The 23,947-nt window shown below is 42.8% G+C and overlaps 1 protein-coding gene across 6 annotated transcripts in view; it reads right to left on the minus strand.

Moving 5' to 3' along the window:
* Positions 1-23,947, minus strand: part of LOC146700414 (transcription factor COE1) — an 89,864-nt gene that overhangs the window by 60,841 nt on the left and 5,076 nt on the right. For all 6 annotated transcript variants that reach the window (XM_085470596.1, XM_085470593.1, XM_085470595.1 and 3 more), the window contains exons 5-6: positions 20,162-20,235; positions 16,061-16,129 (exon numbers count right to left, since the gene is read on the minus strand). In XM_085470596.1, coding sequence (XP_085326722.1) covers positions 16,061-16,129; positions 20,162-20,235 — 143 coding nt within the window. The remainder of the gene's footprint in view (positions 1-16,060; positions 16,130-20,161; positions 20,236-23,947) is intronic.

Below are 23,947 nucleotides of genomic sequence, written 5' to 3' on the forward strand. Positions count from 1 at the left end.
CATTCGTCTTCTGCAACAATGTCAGAGCAGTAGATTACTCCTTTGTTGTTTCTTTCATGTCTCTGTGAATAGAAAGCTAAACTGTACGCCATTTCCTCCTCCCCCCTCTGAAAAAACAAAGCATGCAAGCATTTTTTCTCACATCAGCAAGCAACACATGTACCATACTTTTCAGCCATACATTTCAGGTACTTTCTGAAATGTCACCATTTAGTGCCATTGTCTGGAACTAAACAACGACTAGATTAGCAGACTAGCAGGGTTTCCAAGTAGTTTTCGAACACGGTAAAGAATTTAGCAGCTAAAAGCCAGATATCACCATCAGGTGTTGGTGCACACCAAGCTAAGTCATGAGTATTGTGAACTACAGTCATATGAAACTTCACGCTAACTAAAGTTGATAATATGTTGGTGTTTAGGTTGACCGGTTGTCAGAATGCACTAGTTCAAGAAAATGACCTCATAGACACTATGTGCCAGCTATTGCAGCCCCTAGTGGCTGTGTGAATACGTGCATATATAATGTGTGGCATATATATCTTTATGTCACTATTAGGTTGGAAATTCTGTGCTAAGAAACCAACAAAATAGAGCAACAAATGAGACAAATCATAACTTTTCACTAACCCTAACAAAGTGCTGAAAGCTAGCCAAATAATAAAGTGAACTGAAACTAAACAGAGTTTACAAAATGAAAGGGAAACTTTAACTTTATTTAACTTTCTCCTGGTCAAATGTTCAGAGTGTTCTCCCAGCATTCTACCGTTTTCATACTGTTTCACTCTTTTAAGACTGGAAACACTGTTTCAGAAACACTGAAATTAGTAAGATACACCACCACTAACACTGTGTGTTTGGGAGATGTGTTGGTCATTTCAAGAGTAGGTGGTGTATCCAAACTGGAACTTTATTTTATCAATAAACTGAATACATCTTGCTTAATAAAAATAAAAAAAATCAGTGGGAAGTCTGCTTGTTGTCTATTGATAAATGTGAATAAGTGGTTCTCTTATGGGCAGTACGGTAATGCAGTGGTTAGCACCGGTGCCTCGGGCTGTGAACATGCTCGCTGGCTGGAGCTTTACTGTTTAGTTTGCATGTTTTCCTGCGTCTGCTTGGATTTTCCTTGGGTGCTCCGGTTTCCTCCCACAGTCCAAAGACTTGCCTGTTAGGTTAATTCATTATTCTAAATTGGTTGTATGTGTCATGTCGGTTTCAGTGGTCTTTCTGTTTCACTGCGAAAGACTGGCAACCAGCCCAGTGTATCCCACCTCTCAGTCAAGCTAAGGCTCCAGTCACGCAGGCCTAGAGACAACTTGGCAAACCCCCTGCCATCCACCCTTCACTGGACTAATATATATATATATTCCCCAACCAGTTGCTGATCAGTCACAAAGAAGTATTCGGTTCTCCACCTAAACTTCTTTGCAGTTGCTTTGGTCTCTTGAATATTGGCTCCTGTAGTTTGCATGGAAGATGCTGGCTTGTTTGCAAACACTCACCAACTAGTTTCTAAGCAGTAGTGTGATTGTAAACTATAAAGTTGTGCTATTTGAAATGTGTTGCCGCAGTGAGGCACAACTGTTATTCTGAGGCAATAGTTCTACTTTTCTGGTTTAAGTCACACATTTTCCAAGTGTCACTGCCATTTGGTAATTAGTCAGGGACGGTTTGCTTACAAATCTGCATCTTCCATGCAAACTAGGAGTGACTGTGATAACCTCCCAACCAAAGCAATGCAAGGAGGTTTTTTGTGCCAGTGCCCTCTTTACAATCAATGTCACCTGTCAACTGCCAGAAACTTCCAGCAACAACTCACCAACCAATTGGGAAATACACCTTTTTCTCCAGTGACTGAGGCCTAAACGGTGACCCTGTAACAATAAGCATACAGGGTACAGATAAGCAATAAAGGCGATGAATGGAGACACTTGCTTAGAGCAGATCAATTGTTAATACTTGAATTATTCCTACAAGTCAAGTCAAAATATTTAATGCTGCTGCAGAGGAAAAAAAAACCCCTGAAAGAGACAATAAAACACTCAAACTAACTTTTCCTGTATCTAAATGTAACAAAGCGTCTCTTTGGAATAATTAAATCTGTGTGCTGTTTTCAGGCTCTGGTGCCCTCCTTTAGTCTAAACCTCGGCTGTAGTTGAGTTATTTCTCTTACTGTCTGTGCACTTTGCACTTCTCCTCTCCTCCCGCTGAACTCAAGCCTTCGCATTTTTCAGCCCTCTCCCGCTTTTTCAGCATGACTCCCCTTCCTCAACCCTCAGTTATTCCTTCTCTGCATCCCCCCATTTCTCTCTCCTCGCACCCCTCTCGTTAGCCGGGTATAAATCTCCAGAACTAACCCAGTAATTTAACCAATTAGCATCTCAGATATGAAGGTGGCATCTAAATTACGACGGTGCAGAATAGTGATGCATGTGGCCCCGGCTGCTGAATTTACAACCTCTCGTTACATATTCAACCAGCATAAATCAAGCGTTCCCCACTGACACACGGCCTTATGGGTAGGCACGGGCCGAGGTGGAGGGAACAGTCCCGGGGATGCGAGTTAGTTAATCATGTGGAAATAAGAAGCATAACCTAGATTCGCAGACACACATACACACCAATAAAACACATCGTAAACCTTTCTGAATACACACTTTTCCAGATACACACTCACATACACACATGCTTGAAAAAACAATATATTATATAAACAAACACAAACAAAACAAAGTAATCACAAAATTAAAAACAATGCAATACAGAATCTAAGCACAGATGTTTTGTTTTAGGCACCTCCCTCACCTTCCCTCTCTTCCTCTACCTCCTGCCAACACACGCACACACACACACACACACACACACACACACACACACACACACACACACACACACACACACACACACTCCTGCCTAAATGAGTGTTTCCGTGTGTTGATGGGCAAGACAAAGAGCCCATGCAGTAACCAATGCGTGTGTGTGTATGTATGTGTGAAGGCTTGTGTGCCTCTGTTGTTATCTCAGCGCGTGGTTTCAGCAGCGGTGCGGGGCGTCTGGTCCTCACAGCGGCGGTGGCGACAGCGAGTGAGTGATAACTGTAGTAAAAGTGTAGTAAACAGTCTGAGTGATGGCGGCTGTCGGCGGGGCCAATTGAGCGTGTGACATCAGCCGTGACACATCAGTGGAGAAGCACAACGGTAATGACAGCATCGCCACGCAGTGCGCTCAGGCTATCTGTTACTGCTTAACAGCCGCCACACACGCACGCACGCAGGCACAGACACCGCACACACACACATATAGTCGTTGATGGGGATAAATCTGACTTTCAGCTGCTGAGAACCTGCAATTGCTCTGAAACTGCTTCCAAGTCATGAGAGAGAATTTGTGTTTTTCCGTATGGGGGAAGGTTAGAGGAAACTCAAAGCAGGGGAATCTTAGGGTTTAGGTGTAGCTGAAGGGTGAAAGGTCATGAGCTCGACTCCCTGGAGAAACACTACAAATACTGCTGCTCCCGCTCTGAGCATCATTATAACCCCCCACATACACAGACACCACATACCACAAATCATTATAACATGTAGTCTTATAATGAGCTGGTCACCTTCTAAACCTTCTAAAAACTAATCCCCTGATGCCTCTTTCTCACACTCTCACCTACCAGCCTCCCATGAGACCCGCCGACTGCAGGGGTCTCATAATTAGACACAGGGACACGGATATGGGAAATACAGACTCATTCAGCACTGAATGAAGACTATGGACCACATTTAGACAATACTTAATGTAAAAAGTTAGGACAGACACTCCTGTGAGTCAACTAAACTATCAGGTAAACAGTTAGGCTATCTATCAGTGTGTTCCATTTGAAGTCAGAAGTCGGAATTTCTCAGATTCCAATCGGAGTTTTCAACTGGAGTATCCCCAGCTTCACAATCCAACATGGCAGCAGTGCATGTAAATAGTAGTAAAACTGTGAATCTTTGCAGCCACTATTGTCTATTTATGACTCGCAAAATAAGCCATGCACAGCGCACTGACCATGAACATGCCACAGCTGTGCTTTGAAATCACAAGCATTGTCCTGTCTTGCTAGTGTTGTTTGAATGGCTCCAAACAAATCCTCTTTTGCCTTACGTTTTCTACTTTACCACTGGAACATTCTCATCTCAGCAATGACGTCACTCCGAACTCTGACTTTTGAGGAAATGAGCATCATGGGAGTTCTTTTCATTAGATTGTCATTGAAGTTCAGTCTAACAAATTCTCGTCCTTTAATCTTTTGATGCATCATGTTGCATCATTAGCAAATGACTAGAGAACAAATACGACTGTAACCTCCAAGTAGCTGGGAAAAATTGCAGGTTACACGCTGAATTTTTTCACACTCAGAACCAGTTGCAAGTAGTTGCGGCAACTGCTTTCGATTGCACAGGTCGCCTCATGGGAGGCAACCTCTCCATATGACTAAGGTCCAACTCAGACTGACTCCAGTCACTCTCAGACAGACTGGCAAAGGTGTGAAATCTGAGTCAGTCTGTGCTGATGAGTGCAACTGCGACGCGTCTCCTGCAGTAGGGGACTCGACTCAGCCAGTTGCCACCTGCTTGGTTTCTGGTCATATCCCAGTATTGAAGCAAGGTTGCTGAGCCCCTATGTCACCGTTCTGCAGCTGCACCTTGACAATATTTGTGGAAGAACTTCTGATTTTCTGTTTCACATCTGTGAGGTTCTGGCTGGATTCTGAATGTAAGTAATTAGTGTTAATTTCTGCATGTGTAGACGGCAACAGATTTGTGATTTTCACCAATTTGTTGTAAACTGATTGCACAAAATTGATTTATTTTATTATTTTGAAGGCAACAACTGGTGCCCATCTTTTAAGCAACCATTTCAAAAGCAACAAGAGCTCAAGTTCATCGCACACGGTCGCAGTAATTTTGGTTGTGCCGTGGTCTCCCTAGTGTGACTGTAGCACAGGACACTATATTTCTAATGAGATGACATCACTCGGGTTTTCAGTTTTTATGGTAAACGTCTGTAAAAAAAATACGTTCAGCAAGAACTGTCAGCAGTGAGGTTTGTGGGTAAGAATTAGTGGTGACTGCTCCCTGCCGAGAAATATCACATGTTGCCAGCTGAAAGTGCTTCCAGGAGGATCTTGTTTCCATAAAGACACGTGACGAAGGCATCAGAACTAACATGGAAGACAGTGAGACATTCACCAGTGCTCTTCTAACATCTCCTTATCCACGACTACATAGTTGATGTTTATTTACTAAAGAACCACACAGGAGATGTCATATTAGTGAGTTATCACCAGGTAATTATGCATTCATAATTAAACAAACCGATTTAACTCAACACTTTCTTCTTCTTCTTGTGTCGTTTGCGATTAAAACTGTAATTGCTCATTAATTACTCATCACTCCATGATAAGGTGCTGTTTTTCTGCTGCCTAGAGGAGGGAAACATCATACATAGTAGTTACTTATGAATCATAAAAAACTATGACTATGATGCCTCACTTTACATAAAAGGGAAAAAGAGGCTGTAATTACCAGTACATCCCTATTTCTGAGTAAATACGTGCTACTGAGTAACTTAGTAATTACTTCCTACTTCCTAGTTCTCAATTACTATGTTACCATGTATTTCTCTGTTATCTCAAAGGAAAGTCATATTATTTTATACCCTCTAGGCTTTTGTTATTAATTAAATGATCAATTTTAATTTTACAGGCAAAAAATTAGAAACAATTTCTCCTTTTTATGTATAAGTATCACAGCGTCATGACAGAAATATGGCGTTTGCAGCATAAAACTCACATAACAGGTGGTATTTTTAGCCAATAAAAAGACTGTGATGCTTAACATAGAAACAAGAATAAAAATGGGTCCATCATAAAAACATTACATGTGGCCATCATTATCTGAATTATAGTTTTGGACATAATTTTGTGGAAGTTAATATGACTAAGGTGTTTGAATGTTGTTTTTCTGTCTGTTAACGCAAGGAACCAAGTTTTTGCCACCTTTCGGCTTTAGGGGCAGTTTCTCATAAAAGCCAGCATTATAAATACTATGATAAGACCAGTTAAGTTTATGCCAGACCCACAGGTCACAGAGAAGAAATGCAGATTTAGAGAAAAAAAAAGAAAACTTCTTTCATTTTAAATAAACACCCGGATGATAGAGGCGGATTTGAGACTCAAGCCTGCAAACACCTACGCAGCCTGACCCGAGTTCAAGTGTTTCTATCTCTCTTTCTCTCGCTCCGAGAAAGATACAGACGCAGAGGGAGAGAGAGGGAGAGAGCAGCATTTAACCTCAGAGGGTCAGACTGAAAAAATAAAAAAGCACCTGAAATTCTCTGTGATCAATATGTCCAAGAAATGCACACACCCACACAGTGCTGCCACGGAGGACACCCATGAGCATCAGCACTCAGATACACATGAGCCATCCCTAATAAGCGCACACAAGCTAAAAAAACCTAAACACTTCACTGTAACACACACACACACAGGCACAGTGGAAGAAGAGCTGGCCACAGCTGCGCTCTCCTCATGAGCGCAGCACTAACTGACGGCTAATCGATTAGTGCTTGGTGACCTCTGACCTCACTAGCTTCCTGTCTGACAGATTACACCTCCGCAGTTCCATAGGACTGCATTCGCCTGCCTCGTTTTGTGTGTGTGTGGTTTTGGGTTTTCGTTATTTTTTTTGTCTCCACAATGGAACAAAAATAACAGAAACATCTCTCAAAGCAGGGTGGTCCATCTCATAATCCCCACATGCGTGAACTTGCATGTACAGTAAATGTGTGATTATGTGAGTCAAGGAATTTTCTTTTTTTTTTTTTTTTCTTGTCAATAGCAGCGCAAAACATAGTGTTTGTTGTTGTTTGGGCGTGTGCTATGTGTTACTGTGGTGACACAGACGGTGCGCAGATCAGGCAGCTCAGACTGGGAGGGGTGATGTGTGTGTGTGTTCATGTGTGTGTGTGTGTGTGTTAGGAGGTAGATAACAATGCCCCTCTCGGCAGGACACTGGTGCTCTCTTCCTGGTTTGCTTTACACGGGAAACACTGCCCCAACACACACACACAGACACACACAGAGGCACACACAGATATTTATACCTGTATGGGTTGCAATGACTTCACCAGCTCGCCCTGCACAGCCAAACAAAGGGAAACAACAGCAAACCAGTGTCCCTTCAAAACACACACACACACACACAAATAGAGGAGAGTGTAGAGCTTGCAGACTCAGCCGTCCGTTAGATGAGACAAGGTTAGCGTTTTTATTCCGACACGGCTATTAATAATGAAATGATGCATGGCTGGCACATTCGTACTCTCCTCCCCTTTCCTCTCCTCTCTTCTCTTCTACAAATTCCTTCTTACAGTTGTACAAACTCTCATACAGTAGGTAAACACACTCCTGCTCAGCCTCCCAAAACACATCAACCACAAGTTCACTTTGTGGTAAAGGGGGGGGGAAAATTCCACGTCTCATCAGTGTGTCAGTTAACAAGTATATATATGTATGTGTGTGTAATCTGCAGGGAGTTTCCAGATAAACTAAATGTGTTTGCTTTTTAATGACAGAGCTTAAGATATTCACACACACATGCACACACGCCACCGCCAACCACCTATCATGAATGAGCCACTCTGTATGCTTACCTCAATTCCATGTGTGTGTGTGTGTGTGTGTGTGTGTGTGTGTGTGTGTGTGTGTGTGTGTGTGTGTGTGTGTGTGTGTGCGTGTGTGGAAGAGAGACTAATCGCTGTCCAGTAATAGGAGCATGCTAAGAGAGATCTCTGTGTAGGAGCCCAGAGGCCTTTAGCCACAGTCTCATCGCCCACCTGGAGGTTATCCACATACCACACCAATGCACGCGCTCACACGACAGCTAGTCTTTTGTTAGCCTGCCAGAGAGCCACAGAAGTCAGTCCATTGGTAGGTTACATAATCACTCTCTGACTTAATTAATCAGTAAGTTTGTTGATCAATCAGCCAAGTTAATTAGTCATTCAGCTAATTTGTCAGTTAACTAAATGAAAAGGCGTGCCTTCTGTTCCACGTCGGGATTTTTTCCCCTTACCTGATGTGATAACACACTATGGCGTCTATACAGTGCACTGTGAGGCTTGAACTAATTTCTGAGACAATGTGTCGACTCTACAGATTCAAAAGTCTTTTACGTGCCTACGTAAAAAAAATTTTTTTAGTAGCTTAAATCCATGCCCTCATCGCCTTTGCAGAGCTGAACATGAATTTGGGTAAAAATTCAATTAAACTCCTCTTTAAATATTTATACGTTTACTATGTCAGAGATTGAAATATTTGAACACTTGGTTTTTTACATCCTCAATGGGCACATTTTTCATTGTGCAGTTTAGTAGTCAAATATTTATTACTGGACAAAAAAAAAATAAAAATCCAGTGCACCACTCACCCGCTGCTGAAAACAGTTGTCGTTTTTGACAACAAGCAGACACCTAAAGTAATCGAGGCATCACAACAGCTTTGAAAGGAACAGATGGGAAAATCTTTGAGACCCTCGTGTCGTGTTTGTAGCTTTTAGGGTAACGTGATCCCTGCCTAAGGGTGGTTATGTGCACTGGGGTGGGGGGTGGGGAGTACCGGGAGACAGGAGCAGGAAGGGGAGGATGAGAGAGGTGAAAAAGGAGGAAATGGGGAGAAAAGAAAAAGGAAAAAGGTGTATGTGTGTGTGTGTGGGGGGGGGGGGGGGGGTACATATTACACATCTGTGTGGACTCTCTTCAGTTTTGCCCTTTGGCAGTTTTCTTCCTGATACTCCACGCCCGATTCAAATGATACAGAAATGGTAAATGGTAAATGGCCTGTATTTGTATAGTGCTTTACTAGTCCCTAAGGACCCCAAAGCGCTTTACACTTCCAGTCATCCACCCATTCACACACACAAGCCTGATGGAGAAACTTGGCTCTTAAAAATAAGTTGGAATTAGAATTATTCCAATTTACAGACAATACAAAGGAAAATGTTCGGGGGGAAAATGAAAAGAAGAAGAAAAAGTAGATAGACAAAGACAACAACACATATCTCCATCTCTGAACCTAAACAAGCTCCTCTGCATTAGTTTAGACAGTTAGAGGAAATGAAAATGTGTGTGTGTGTGTCTGTGTGTGTGCATGCATGTGTGTGTGTGTGTGTCCATTAAAACAAGCAGTCAAACTAAATCAGCAAGTAATGTGAATGCCGAGCTTCTAAATGCTGGGACAGGTGCAGACTGAGAGGCTAAATGAGAGAAATGAATAAAACATAGTCCTCTCTGCCTCTTTCTCCCTCTCTCTTATACACTGTTAAATACACACACACACAAACACAGACAGAGAGAGAGAAGTGAACAGTGGCATTATGTCAATAGTATGAATAATTCCCAGCACCGATGACCTTTAACACAGGAAGTGATACTGCAGAGCGTGAGCTGAAAAGAAAGAATCAGCCTCAAATAATTAAATAAGTGTGTGTTTATGAAGTGCGAGACATCTTCACAAACCAGCCAAAGAACCTCAATGTCATCCTCCACACTCACGGAAACACCGAGAATAAATGATGAAGAAGTTTATCTGGTTAAATTCATTTACATTATCCTCCCAAAAAAGTGCAATAAACTTTATAACCACCTAAAAATGACTATATTTGTTGATGCAATCTGTATCGGTAAATAATGTCACAAAGAGAACATCTCACAGGACTTATGGCACCAAAAAGATTAACTTCATGGAAGCGTGTTTACTGAACTGACCATTTCTAATGGCAGTGACAATAAAAATAGAAAAAAATAGGAAATTAAGAAAATTCAAATTAAGTAACCATAACCGAGCCAGTGAAACTGATGGAAGCAGACAAACCTGGCAACCCAAAGGCAAATGATGCCACTTCTCCCCCCAAAAAACGAGACAACACTACATCTTTCGTAAAGATACAAAAAAACAGCAAATTCTTAGAACAAGATGAAAGTAAAATCAAAGAAATTTAACTCTGTCAGACCAAAACAACTCTCGGGATTTATCTCAGAGAAACAGAAGAACTAGAAGAAGTGAAAAACCACCACTTTGAATGTCTTCTTCACCATCGACAGTGTAAAACCATGATACTGCACTGCACTGTCATGTTGGCTTATATATAAAGTTTCTTTAGTCATTTGTGTCTTATTCAGTATATATACAACCAAGCATTGGCGTTTTTCCAGGAAAAAAAATCAATAGCTGACATTGGAACCTTTAATTTTTAGATTATGCCTTAAAAATAGCATCTGTGATTTTCAGCTGCCTCTTAAAAAAAAAGAAAAAGAAATCCAATGTGCTGTTAATGCAATTTTCTTACATTGTACAGTTCATTATTGTACCTGTACCTAATTATGCTGATGCCAAGCAAAGCAAATTAGAATTTGAGAGGATGAAGATCTGAAGGAAACCAGGGCAAAGACAGAAAAGAGCGATGAGGACGGGTCAAGAAAGGAGGAGGCATATTCTCTCACAGTCTATTTTAGATGTGTGTGTGTGTGTGTGTGTGTGTGTGTGTGTGTGTGTGTGTGTGTGTGTGTGTGTGTAGGCTACATGTCAGACAGTGACAGTTGAGCGAACAGTGACATACCAGGTTGGCAGAGATATTTTGGTAACTAGGACAAGTGAGAGTGAGAGGGAGAGAGCAATAGTGAGGAAGACAAAGGCGGAAAAGATGAAGAGATCGTTTAGAAGATCCCTCTCACTTTCTGTCGCCTTTCTTCACCTCACCCCTCCATCCGCCCTCCCTCCTCCTCCGCCTCCTCCTCTCTCCTCTTCTATCTGATTGACAGCGCCCCCTCCTCACCCACCCTGTGCTCTTTGATTGACAGGACTCCCCAGACTGAGGCTCTTATCCCCCTGAAACAAACCTGGCTCTGCTCCTCCTCCTTTCTCTCTTCTGTCTGCCTAGACAAGCTCCCACTCTCCCCCCCCCCCCCCTCCCCTTACTCCTCCTTTCTTCCTTCTGCTCCCTCTAAATGCCATCTTATCATCTTCACCTCCTCTTTCTGTCATCCCTCCATCCCTTCCTCTTTCCCATCATCTCTTGCTCAAGCTCTGACCCCTCTTAACCCTATAGATTACACACACACACACACACACACACACACACACACACACACACAGGGAACCCCTTAAACCCCGAGGCTTATGTGGGCCCCTTTAGACTTTGAGAGGACACACACATTCACACACACTGGTATCTGTAGCACCCCTACACACAGAAAAACACACACTCAAACTGCCTTCCTCGCGCCGCGACACTCGTCTAAGCCCTGAACACACACCACCTGAGACTATAACCCCCTCAAACTGCTCACACACGCACAGTCTGAGCCTATTAAGCCAATTGTAGCAGTCTAAACAGGCACAAAGCTGAGCAGTGAGGTAGGTAACCCCTCAGGGCCACGGAGACGAAAACAGAGTCAAAGAAAGAAAAAAGGAGGTTGGGAGAGGGAGCAAAGCAGAGGGGTGTGGAGAGAGAGGGTGAGGTGAAGCAGAGGCACAGAAAAAAGGGAGGAAAAGGAGGAAGCGAGAAAGGGGGAAGTGGAAGTGATGGAGGAAAGTAAGAGAAAAGGGGATGATGAGGATGCTGAGTGATTAAAAAAAAGACAGTAAGAGTTACAAGTAGAAACTGAATGGCAGTCACACACACATAGACACACACACCCAGAGGAGAAGAGTGGTTGTGGCTCTTTAGGAGTCAAGCAGGCGTATGATAGGATAGCGTTGCATGTCGTTAACCCTATATTAACCCTGAGAGGCAGTGGGATGCTCAGTGTGCTATAACAAGGATTAACTGGGCCACACACACTCACAGATACACTCATATGTACATGGTACGATGGGCTAGCTGTCAGTCACACACATGTGCGCACAAGGACTGAGAGACACGCAATGAGCTGTCAGTCACTCTCTTTAATGGTTCGCACAGACAAATGTTTGAATTTGTTAAAGCATGAGTAATGTGTTTAAATGAGCGTGAGCCTTAACTCTGTTCACATGTCGATGTAATGTTTAAATGGTATGTAAATAAGTGTGCTTATGCATATCTCTTCATCTGCCAGTAACCCACTGCAGACTTGGCTGTAGCAACATTTTGGAGCCTTTTCTCTCTACTGTGCGCTGTATATGCTATAATGTAATATCAGTTTCACTTGGCTGAAACCATCCCTGCAGAAGCGTTGGGCAGCATTTATACCATGCAACAGTATCCAGGTCTTAGGGCAGTGGTTTCTTTTCTTCCTGAGAGCTTTCTTTCCAATTTTATGCTGATATGGGGCTCGTTTTAATGTGAGTGCAGATACTCTTCTTTCCTCCAGCATCTCCACAAAAGCCTTTGCTGTTGTTCTGGGATTCGTTTGCACTGTTCACACATTAGTTTCACGGAAACAGAATGCATCTCCTTCCTAAGTATTACGACTGTTGCCCGATCCCATGGTATTTATACTTACATACTATTGTTTGTACAGATGAACATGGTATCTTTCAGGAAATTGCTCACGAGGATGAACAAGGCTTCTGGAACGTCACAATTTTTTTCCAGTGTCGGGGCAGTTTCCTTTGGTTTTCCCATGATGTCAAGCAAAGGGGCCAAGACACACATCGCACTGACTCTGATGATGCTGATTAGCTCATCACAGGCTTCTAACGCTAGTGAGCAAGGTTTCAAGCTGTTTTAATAGCACACTTACTTAAAGTGCCTGGCAAAGTATGTGGACTGGTGGTCCATACATTCACGTGGAAAAGAAAGTTTCTACAGGACTCTATGTATTCCTTTGAAAAACTAAATTGTCGTATGTCTGTATGACTTTGTCAGCCTTTTGCATTGTGAAGGACTTAATTGTGGAGGAAAATCAGCCCACTCTTCCTTACAGCATTGCTTCAGTTCACTGAGGTTTTTGCACAGCTCGCTTAAGGTCCCACCACAGTATTTCAGTCAGGTTGAGGTTTGGACTTTGACTTGACCATTGCAACACCTTCATTCTTTTCTTTTTCAGCCATTCTACTGTAGATTTTCTGCTCTGTTTGAGATCATTGTCCTGTTGCATGATCCATTTTCAGCAAAGCTTTCGCTGTCAGGCTTGGCTGCTGTGCATTACAACCAAACATCTCCAATTTGGTCTCATATGTCCAAAGGACATTGTTACAGAGGTTTTGTGGTTTGTTCAGATGCAACTTTGCAAACCCAAGCCGTGAATAAACGCCCCAGACCACCAAACTGCCAAAACGTCTTCTTCTATAGAGGCGCTCACATCTGCTGACGGTCAGTTAAGTGCATTAGCGTCCATCATCCCACATTTTCACATAACTATAAATCCAATGCGGAGCTTGGCACGTGCACATCTGCATGTTGTAGCTTCATACTATCACCAGAGGGCAGTGTAAAAAAAACAGATCACAGACAAGAATGTGGGATACTCTTGTTTATGTTTGTGCTGTTTTTGGTCTTTTAGTTGAGCCGTTAAAAAGAAGGAATTTATCACAGACATCTTTGTAGCGAAGACGCCATTTTTTGTTTCATTTCTTCTTCATCCCGAAACATTGACATTACCTTTCAGTTCAAGCCAAATTGTCAACCAATCCGGATTGTACCTTTGTAACTATTATAACTAAATGCAGCATACACTTGAGTATGTATAACCACAGATGCAGGGGGATATATCTGCTAAGCCCTTAATGTTTTCATTGTAACTGTTTAAAATAACTATTAAAGTTACATTTTGAATATTTCTTTGGAGTGGGTGAGTTAATTCGAGCTCTACTTCTGTTTACAATCAATGACACTTTAAGCTGTCATTTTGACTTTGCCTCATTCTCTCTCCACATGTTTGCGTCAAACAGCAGAGCTCCAGATGTTACACCAAGAGGCTGTGAACCACTGCAAAGTGGAGGGGGCAACAGGAAGTATCCCACGGTATCCACGGTAACCTTGACATTCCATCTTGACCAAGTTCCCTGACATCTCCCACAATTCACTCCGCTTTTCTCCTCCTGCCGTGGAAAATGAGACGTACACCCCCTGTGTGTGCGCGCACACACACACACACACTTCAATAGTCATCAAGCATCAATGTAACAAACAGTGACACACGTATTATGATTATGCAGCTATTACTTTGTCAGTTTGTGTCTAATATATCAGCTATTCTTTTAGGGGCCAAACCCAAGCCTTAGCCATGAATCCACACACGCAGATTACATACACACTTTCTAGGCAAATATATAAAAGCTGAGACGTTTGAGATAGCCGACAAAACAGGAGAATTGGGCGGTGGTGTGGCAATACTTATAATATCCTTCACGAACACACAAATGCACGTATAGCGTATGACACACGCACACGTTTGTGCACTTAATAAGATTTCTCCAAACACAAAGAAAAAGAGGAAAGAGGAGTTTTGCACCGTATAGAGCGAAACCTTGTACATCCCCTCCAAAGTGGCGAGAATAAAGAATCTCATTCATGCCAAATTATCCCTGTAATAACCTTTATGACCTCTGTTTGCGGCGCTGATCACACTGATGTTTGTCTTTATGAACCTTTAGTGAAGAAGCACTGAAGGACAGTCTGTAGATACAAAGCTGAGAGTCTATGGTGTGATTACTGTTCATCAGACGCTCATAAGCCACAATATTTAAACCTCAGTTTCAATTGTGTGGTTCCTCACGCCACACAATGGGGGTATGCTTAGGGTAGGGCATGGGAACACTGTCAGTGGATCGTCTGGGTCCTGTAAGTTGTGGAGTGTTTCCTCCGTATATCTCACTTGGTCTAGCACATCTTACATGCAGTATGATTGGACTGGAATCTGGAAATCTGGATATCCCGAGGCAGGGTCAAAACCCCGAACTCTTTGTCGTGTTTCTTGAGCCAAACCAGAGAAGTCTTTGCAAGAGTACTAGTGCCTCAGGGAGTGTGCTTGGACTGCAACAGTGTCTAGATGCTGTGAAAGTAATATCCACATGAATGCCGGCACCCACTGCACTGCAACAAGAAGATCTGAGGTATTTACCTCATCTGTCAGTGCTTTTAATGTTGCAGATGATCAGCTTATATTATAATTGCCAAAAATCTTTCACAAACTGAAACTTAAACATCTGGTCATGGTGAAGTAAGAAAAAAAAGAAACACTTGGTACAAATCTGCAGGAATATGATATTTTGTACAGTGATTTAAGTTGTGTAACAATGTGGTGACAGGGAGTAGAATATTTCACTCCTCTTCCTATGAATTACTCAAACACATGCAGACAGACCGACAGAACTGCTCGCACAGGGTTAAAACAACTGCCAAGGAGAAATCAGATTAAAATGAGGTTGGATCTTATTTCAGTTTTTCTCTGTCACTTTTTTTTTGTTCTTCTTCGCTCATGACCCACTTTTCTGTGCTGCTGCAGGAGAGACAGAAAGAGGGGTGGGGTGGATGTTAAGGGAGGGATAACTTCAGTCCTCTCCTGTGACAGACAGAAGGGAAGAAAGAGAGCGACAGACAGACAGAGACGAGCGGCAGGAAAACAACAGACGACTCCTGCTAGTGAGCTGCTTTGTGTTTCGCGTGACGTAGAGGAAACACACATTCATCTGAGCACTCAAGTCTGAAAGTGCGCCTTTGGGATGTAACAGAGCAGCTGATGTGTATTTGTGTCCCCTCTGCAAAGATCGATGATTACGTTACTAGAGTGCGCATGTACATGCAGATAAAACCTGTGTGTGTGTGTGTCTGCAAGTGTAATTCCACACTGTCACCACCCACTCATGAGTCCTGCTGTTTGACTTATAAAAGCAAAATTGGTTTCTCAAATGCTTCCCGTGCATCTGAGGCCGCTGATTCTATCGAGGAGTGACAGCAGCTCATCCAAACACACAAACATCCTGTCCCACCGCGCCGTTCAAACGGGTCAGCGCACAAACCCTCGTCCACTGTGTGTCTGTGGGTGTGCGCAAGTGTGTGCGTAAGGAGAGAGAGAGAAGAGGCAAAGTGAGAGACAGTACCTGTCGATGATAACAGGGTCTGAGGGTGTCTCATTACGGTTTCCACAGCTCTTCTTGTCACAGCACCGACTACGGGAAGAGAAAAGAAGACCGTCAGGGAAGAAGACACAGGGCAAAGTGGGGGGAAATTTGGGCATAGGGTACATTTTATGGAATTTCCAGATTAGAGGTTTAAGTGGGAGTGTTGCAGTGCGTGCCTTTCGTCTGCACTGATAAAACAAATTTATTACAACATCTGCAGAATTTGTCCCAATCTGTCGAAAACAGGCCATAGTGAATTTTACTGAAAGTCTTTCAGAGAAATCTGCCCTGAAAGCAAGGATAAAAATAGACCTGCAAGACAAGGAAAGTGACTGTATAGCAGGATCTGAAGGAAATACACTGTGGGATCGCTGCTTTAACAAATACATTAAAAAAGACACTGCTGGATTTATTGTTGGTCGTGGTTTGTCTCACTAGTGGGTAATTTGTTGCTGTGGTCACTGCCTAGCATTTCTTTTTTCCATTTTCTCCACTTTTTACTGCTGAGCTGGTTGATATTCATTACCAGTGTTCCCAGTATAAGGTGCACCTTTAACCACAGTTTGCCCATCTGGCTCAAACAATCAACTATTAAGATAGTAGTTTCATCCGAATCCCAACAACCTCTCAAACATTCAGGTTTTTAGGATTGGGCTCAAATAGATGATTTAATTTTGCACAGCACATTATAAGAACTACGCAGGTAGTAATTTAGCTGAATAGCAAAATAATATAAAGATAAGTTCCAGAGCTCCAGGCACCAAGATCGTGTTTTGGCTTAAAACTGATCTTTTAACAACCTTAACCAGATGTTGCAAAGCTCCATTTTCCATTTTGCAAGATTGCCAGGACTCCTGCCCCTACATTACACACGCATATACTAACATTACATGCTAGGTCACAATTTTACAGCGTTTATTGTAAAACACCATGCTTTGTGCTGTGGAGAGCCACAACACTTTTTCCTATGAAACTAGATTGTAATGGGGCATTACACCTATTTTCATAGCCCATGAAGGTGACTGCATAATATGATTGTAACTCTGGGGTTTTGTAAAGTCTCAGAATAATAACCTCTCCTGGTGTCAATATGATACTGTTGGGGTTATGAAAGGTTAATTAGTTAAAATCCCCTCCACATGTGTTGCAAGAAAATGTTTTCATGAGTACGTAATTAACAAGCTGAGATCATTTAGATGCTTATAGTCAAGTTTTTTCCAAAGGCAACATAACCAACAGCATAATCGTCTGGAAATCGAGCGCGAAAAGTCCATCCTAATTGTACTGATGAACCATCAGGTAAAGTGGAGATGGAAACAAAAAAGAAGCCCAAGGCTCCAAAAACACGTGGGTGGTATACGCACACGCACGCACGCACGCACATATGTGAGAAAAAAAACAAAACACCTGACATGGTTACCGAAATTCACACGTGTACTACAAGTGTGTCAAAAAGGCTTTCTTCCATGCATCAATTATGAATAAAGGTGTAAGCAGGAGGGCGGAGGATAAAGATGGCTATGGGTGGGGAGGAGGGGGGTAAAGAGTGAGAGGGTGTGCGTGGGATGGAGAGCTAAACGAAGAGGGTGAGAAGGGGAGGGAGGGGAGAGGAGGGGTCTGGGTGGGAAGAAGAGGAAGGGGAGACATCTCGGGTTTCCCGCTGTCACAGATGGCAGAGGTAGAAAGAAAGCGACTGATACGTTACACCTTTCTCATTGTCTCCGCTATCTGCCGCTCTTTCTGCTCTCGCTGTCGTTTGCTCTCTGCCGCTCTATGAACTGGGTCATTACACTGTAACTTTGGAGAGCAGAGCGCAGCAACAGAGAGAGGTTAGAGAGAGGAATCAAGCAGGAGATCAGGGACCGGGGTGGGGGGTGAAAAAGGAAAGCTAAACCAGATGAGGGAGAGGTAGAGGGAAGGTTGGGTGATGGCGTGGGAAACAGAGGGGATGGAATAGATGTGAAGGAAACTTAAGGGACAGAAGAGGAAGTGGAGGAAGGAGAAGAGTGTTTTATGCTATGAAAGGAGAAGGAAGGGGTGGGATGGGAGTAATGCAGGACCTATATCTGTAGATGCTGGTGAGCTAATCATCTGCTCTAACATGCATCTGAAACAATGAGTCCAAATCGATGCAATGTCTCTTACTTGCAATTTACATGTGTTGGGAGGGAAAATGCCAAAATAAATTCACAACTTACAAACTTTGTTTTTTGTCTCTGTAAATGAAAAATCTTTGGATATTGACTGTTGGCCAATCAAAGCTAATTAGATAATGGGTGTTTAACTTTAATTTTAATAGTCAGAATGATTAGCAGCTATGTTAACATGTCAGTGATCACATGATATAAATAAAGTCAAGAGATTAGCCTTAGATTTTGATTAGTTTAGCAAACATAATAACTTAAAAACATAAGTGACAGGCTCATCACTAATCCATAATTCTATTCCTGGAGAGATATGTTTCATTCAAATGTCTGTTAAAAAAAAAGATACAAATAATAACAGATAAACGTCTGCTTACACAGAAGCTGAGCAGCCAAGGATTTTCCAAATTCACAGAAATTTGTCTAAAAGTATATTTCATGTCCTGGAGTTTCCAAAGAAATGAAAACTATTATGCTAAAATGTCCACAATAAATTAAACTCACCTTAAAAATAAAAGCAATTTCAACCAGCTATACCGAGGCTGCTCTGTCAGACAGAGTGAAATAAAATATCTACAATGCCATAAAGCTTCTTGATTTGAAAGAGGGCAAATGTTAAAATACACTGAGCACGACCAACATTTGTATTAAGCGCGTTCATTGAAGCATCTATTGTCCAATTTTAGAGTGAAATCACTCACGTATTCGTGCCAGCGCTCCAGCCAATTTTGCAACGCAGGTCTTTGTGGTGGCAGATTGGCTGGGAGCATATGGCTAATAGCACTGCCGTGACAATAAGCCACACTGATTAATGGACGCCCTGAGCTCTTTGTGTGTGTGTGTGCGTGTTGTGTTGTGTGCAAAGCCCCCGCTGCAGAATCAGCATGTGAGAACATGAGGCAACAGCCCTAACTTTGACCTCAGCGGCTGTTGAAGACAAGCGACTGTTTACACTCGCTGCAGAAGCCATACTTTCTGCACTGTTGCTCCCCCAAAGGAAGTATTTAAAACAAAATCCTGCAGGACAGAACGAGCACCTTCTACTGTACGAGAGTCATACCGTACAGGTTACGCAAGCACATTTGATTCAGGTCCGCAATTATCCTCCACTTGATGAACGGCAATAATTTACAATAAAATCTGTTGCCAAATTGTTTATTTATATATTCACTGTAAATCCGAATTTCAATTGGTCTATCATGAGCCTCTCCAGCTGAACTGCCTGAGGAATATTCACCAAGCTATACGATGAAGTATTAGTGGGCCTGATTTCACAACTAAAGTCCCTGTGTGCGCATGTAGATGAACCCCAATTTATATTGGTACAGTTAAAGTTTTTCAGTGACAAGGTCAAGGAAAAAGAACAACGTAATTCATGTGCTAAATCTGAATTTTTATAACTGCGCTGTGCAGGGCTCTGAATACACAAGCATACTTCTTTGTGTCTACGGATCTATGTGTGTGTGCGAGTGTGTGTGTGTGTGCGCGAGTTCCTGCCTATTTTTTATAGTCAGATTGAAGAGCAAGGCCCATTTGTTAGCCATGAAACAACAGAAGGGTTCAGATTGACTAATGAGTTTCTCTGTGTCCTAATTAACCAGGCGTCAGAGACACATGCGCACACAAAATACACATGTTCTCGCGCGCACGTTTCCTATTGTATAGGATAGGTCGGCAAAACGTCCCTATAAATAGAACTTTCCTCCCAACCTACTTCCAAAGAAATTCATCTTAAGCTTATAATTAAAGCAACAACTATGATAGCCAAAACTCATCTTCCTCAACAGATAGGGCTTCAGGTGTGTGTGCGTATGTGCGTGTCGGGGGGGTTAATGAGGGTGACAAAATAAGAAATGTACATAGCGGTGATTGGTGAGAACTTCACAGGCAAAGTATGCTGGAGGAGAGAGGAGAGATGTGATGCATCTGTTCTCACCTGCACATGATCTCATGTGTCAGTAGCACTCTGCACATCTCTGGGTTCTTGTCCTGGCCTTCGTAAACAATCGGCTGAAAAGAAAGAGGAGAAGAAGAAAGCGGAGAGTTAAACTCGCAGGCTCCAGCGTGCTCATTTCACAGCACACCAAAGCCTCTTACTGTTTTTATTTACGGTGTGTGAGTGGCTCACAGAGATCCATTTAACTGATATGTAATACAACAACAGAGCAATCATCAGAAGTTGGACCGATGAGATTTGTTAATGGGATCAGTGAATTGTTTTTGTGGGAACTTTAAACCTTCATTTTCAAAAAAAAAGCTTTGAGGAAATTACTATCTTAATAGTAGATTTATATCATAACGAGCATGAAGCTGCACCTTGACTTGTAGTTTTTCTGTAACGTAACTGCACCGTACACTAAGAATAGCGCCAAAGTGTTATTGAGATAATAGGTTAGGTCCCACTTCACCTCCATGAACGCATCCTTCATCAGTAGCACCTCTACTTCACATACACTCACACCCATTGTGTCTCACACCCCTCCTTACACACACACACATGCACACATAAGCACACACGGAGCTGATTCACACTCATTGTTTTAGAAAATCCTCAAAATAACAACCATCATCTCATCGGCTCCGGAGAATGGTCCTCACATTTTCTGCCTCTGCTGCCGAGGCTTCACCTGCTTCTGTTACACAACACTCCCGCGCTGCTATGGAAGCAGAATAAACCGGCATAAGTCACACACCACTAAGCTACCTATCAATCAATACGCACGCCCTGTCAGTCTTTGGTCTGCAAAAGCTGGTTTGATGTGTCGTACCGAAAACTGCGGCGAGCCTGACTGAGTGACAAGATCGCTTTCCTCATGAGCAGCCAGGAAGTTTCTCTGCCCTTTAAAATCATCTCTGGCTCATGTTTAGACTGCCTGCTGCCATCAAGTGAACAATGATGAATGAATAAAGCTGATTTTAAGACCACTTAACAAGGCCACACTGACACCGCCATACTTGGAAAATGAGACATGTATATTCACATGTTAATGCATACCTATGTTATGTCTAAGTAGCTTTAAAGCTTATGGACTGTCAGATATACTACACATGGCCCAAAACTCAAATGCAAACCCTCTAAGAAGAATAATCAGTGCTTTTATTTCACCTGTGATTCCTTGTCATTCTCCATGAAGTGAAATTAACAGGGGCACACTTTGCTGGTTGCATAAAACAGGATTCAGGGGCACAGTGGAGAGGCTCTGAACCTCCCAGTGGCTTCTTATTGGGGCCTCAAGATGAGCAAAGGGTGTAGGCTGAACCTCTCATTTGTACCAACTATGTGAAACTTAATGGAAAGCAGTGACAGAGGCTGTACTGTCTGAGGGCCCCAGTATTGTAGCCTAAAGCATTTCATACTAATAGCTAGCTGTGTTTTCTGGAATTGGAGCCCCCATGTGTTTCAGGCCCCGAGGCCCTTGTCAGTTACAATTTTCCATGCATGTGCATATTCCATTTGAACCCCTCCTCCCCACGCCTGCAGGAAATCTATCGATATGTGAACCTGGAGACCGAAAAGCTCCTGGTGGTCCAGGATTCCAGGGATGTGCACCCACAGTCGATTCAAGCACGGGGTGAAAATATGAAACAAAAATGAGCTCATGGAGGAATCTGCACCAGGCTAAGCTGACATTCTCCAAGAAAAGCCAATCTGACCAAAAGCTGTCAAAGCGTCTGACGCAAGTTCAAATACGCAGGAAAGAAAATAAGCGTTTGTTCAGATTGTAAATATTTTAAATGACCTCAGACAAAGAAGAAAAAAAAACGCTCCCATTAACACACTACTGAGGTTGATCCGACACCCAACATCTGAAACTCTTTCTGGAAACGCTCACTCATCAACATTTGAACCGTAAAATCCCCCTGATTGCCCTTTAATGAAAGCCAAATCTAAGTGTGGGGAAACGCAGAGAAGGACAGAATTCTGACAGAGCAAATCTGAAGAGGAAACGTGTTTTATAAACCACAGTTGTGTCTGTGATTAGTCCTGCTCCTCGCGCCATGGGAAAAGAGTGGGCCAGGAGAAAGCAATGAGCTTGCTCCCTAACCTCGCCGAGCGCGCATCACCATCATCTCTTCCCTTTTTTTTTTGCACTTTGCTATTTTCTTGTCTTACGCCCACACGCAAACACACAAGTAAACCATTAAACCTTTGGCTGGGTGAATGCATTGATCTTTCTAAACAGAACAGCCGTGTCGCCCGTGACACGTACCACCACATAACAGCCCACCTCCTTTATTTAAGGCGATCGGGTCAACAGCATAGATGAGCTACAGTCTGGGTCATGCAGCAAAAGTAAAAGTTTGTAACTGTAAAAGACATCCAGTTCTTTCCCACCTGACTGATTGCTGCTCGCCCTGTGCCAACAATCTTTCTTTTTTAAACCAGTTTGGTTTTCGAGAGAGGTCTTGCGTTACGGAAGGTAAAACAAAACATTAGTATTTACAGCAGAACTGCATGAAACTAAGGTCTAAAGTTTCTAATTGGTCTGCCCTCATGGCAGCTGGAGACCTCTGGAGCTCCAAAGAGGAAAAAGTGACAATGCAAAGATACTTCATCCACCCTCTGTGACAGCCTCTTGTGTTAGTGTGTACCTTCCTCTACCGCCACGGCCCACGTTTGCCTCAGATTCTTCATTGCTGTCACTTTGCCTGCTCTGCTCCTCTCTTTCATCTGCTTTTCCCTCCTCTGTCTCCTTCCTCTCTCCACCTCAGCAGGCCTTTCACACAGCATCTTTGCTTCTCTGTTCCCCACCTTTGAAGTGGCGTGATATGTGCGGCATGTAAACAAGGATCCGTTAAGCAGGGGAACACACTTCCTCCTGCGTTAGTGTCAGGTCGACTAGCGAGCTAGTGATCCGACAGGGCCGCAGTGACAGACGCTTTATTCTCCGGGACAGAGTCGTGATCAACGAGCTCCACGCTCTGCTTCTGAAGACTAGGAGGTGCTCTCCTTCTCCGTTTAACACAATCAGTTCTGGCCCTCAGCGCACAAACACAGAACAGGTAGACTTACAGAAATAGAACAGAAACAGGCAGCAGCTTTTAAATGCCAAATGTTGGAGTAGGCTTTTCCTTTACTGGCTGTTAAATCACAGTGAGAAGGGCGGAAAAAAACAGAATAAAAGCCGTTTGCCTCATTATAGTGTGTTGCACATACTCTGAATTACAGAGTCGAATATTTAAGTAAAACTAAAATTAATACTTTACACCGCTGATCAACTACTAAAACTGAGAAATTCATACTTAAAACAAATCTATGTTTCTATGGTTTACTCTGAATAATCTTAGAGAAATGACCCTCTTGCTTTCTTGTTTTTATCGTCTTCTGTTTCTGGGCTTTTAAACAGTGAAATGTGTGAAAGGTATGCTACTACGGCACCAAGAGAGATTAACGAGACTAGAATAAGGCTGGATTTTCGAGCATTTGCATCATGACAAATGTAAATATTGATGATTATTTCCTAAGTTGTAAAACAGAAAGCCTGTTTCATTATCACGGTTACAAACTCAGCAGCTCTTTATTTTGTGTGTTCCTGTCAAAAATGTGTTTGGGCATGCTGGGCTCGGGTCGTGTGTTTTCAATTTTGGTGGATGAAGCCACATCTTGTTAACAACCAGTGAAATAAGAGCGACACCAGTGCAACCTCTGGTCTTCTGTGTGGCTTCTTCTTCTTTTCTTTTTTTCTTTTTTCCCCCGCCTGGCAAGACAACAGTGGATGCG

The sequence above is a fragment of the Copadichromis virginalis genome, linkage group LG10, assembly GCF_057382275.1.
Source record: "Copadichromis virginalis isolate Kocher_CV1m ecotype Utaka linkage group LG10, C_Virginalis_male_GT1.1, whole genome shotgun sequence".
Lineage (NCBI taxonomy): Eukaryota > Metazoa > Chordata > Actinopteri > Cichliformes > Cichlidae > Copadichromis > Copadichromis virginalis.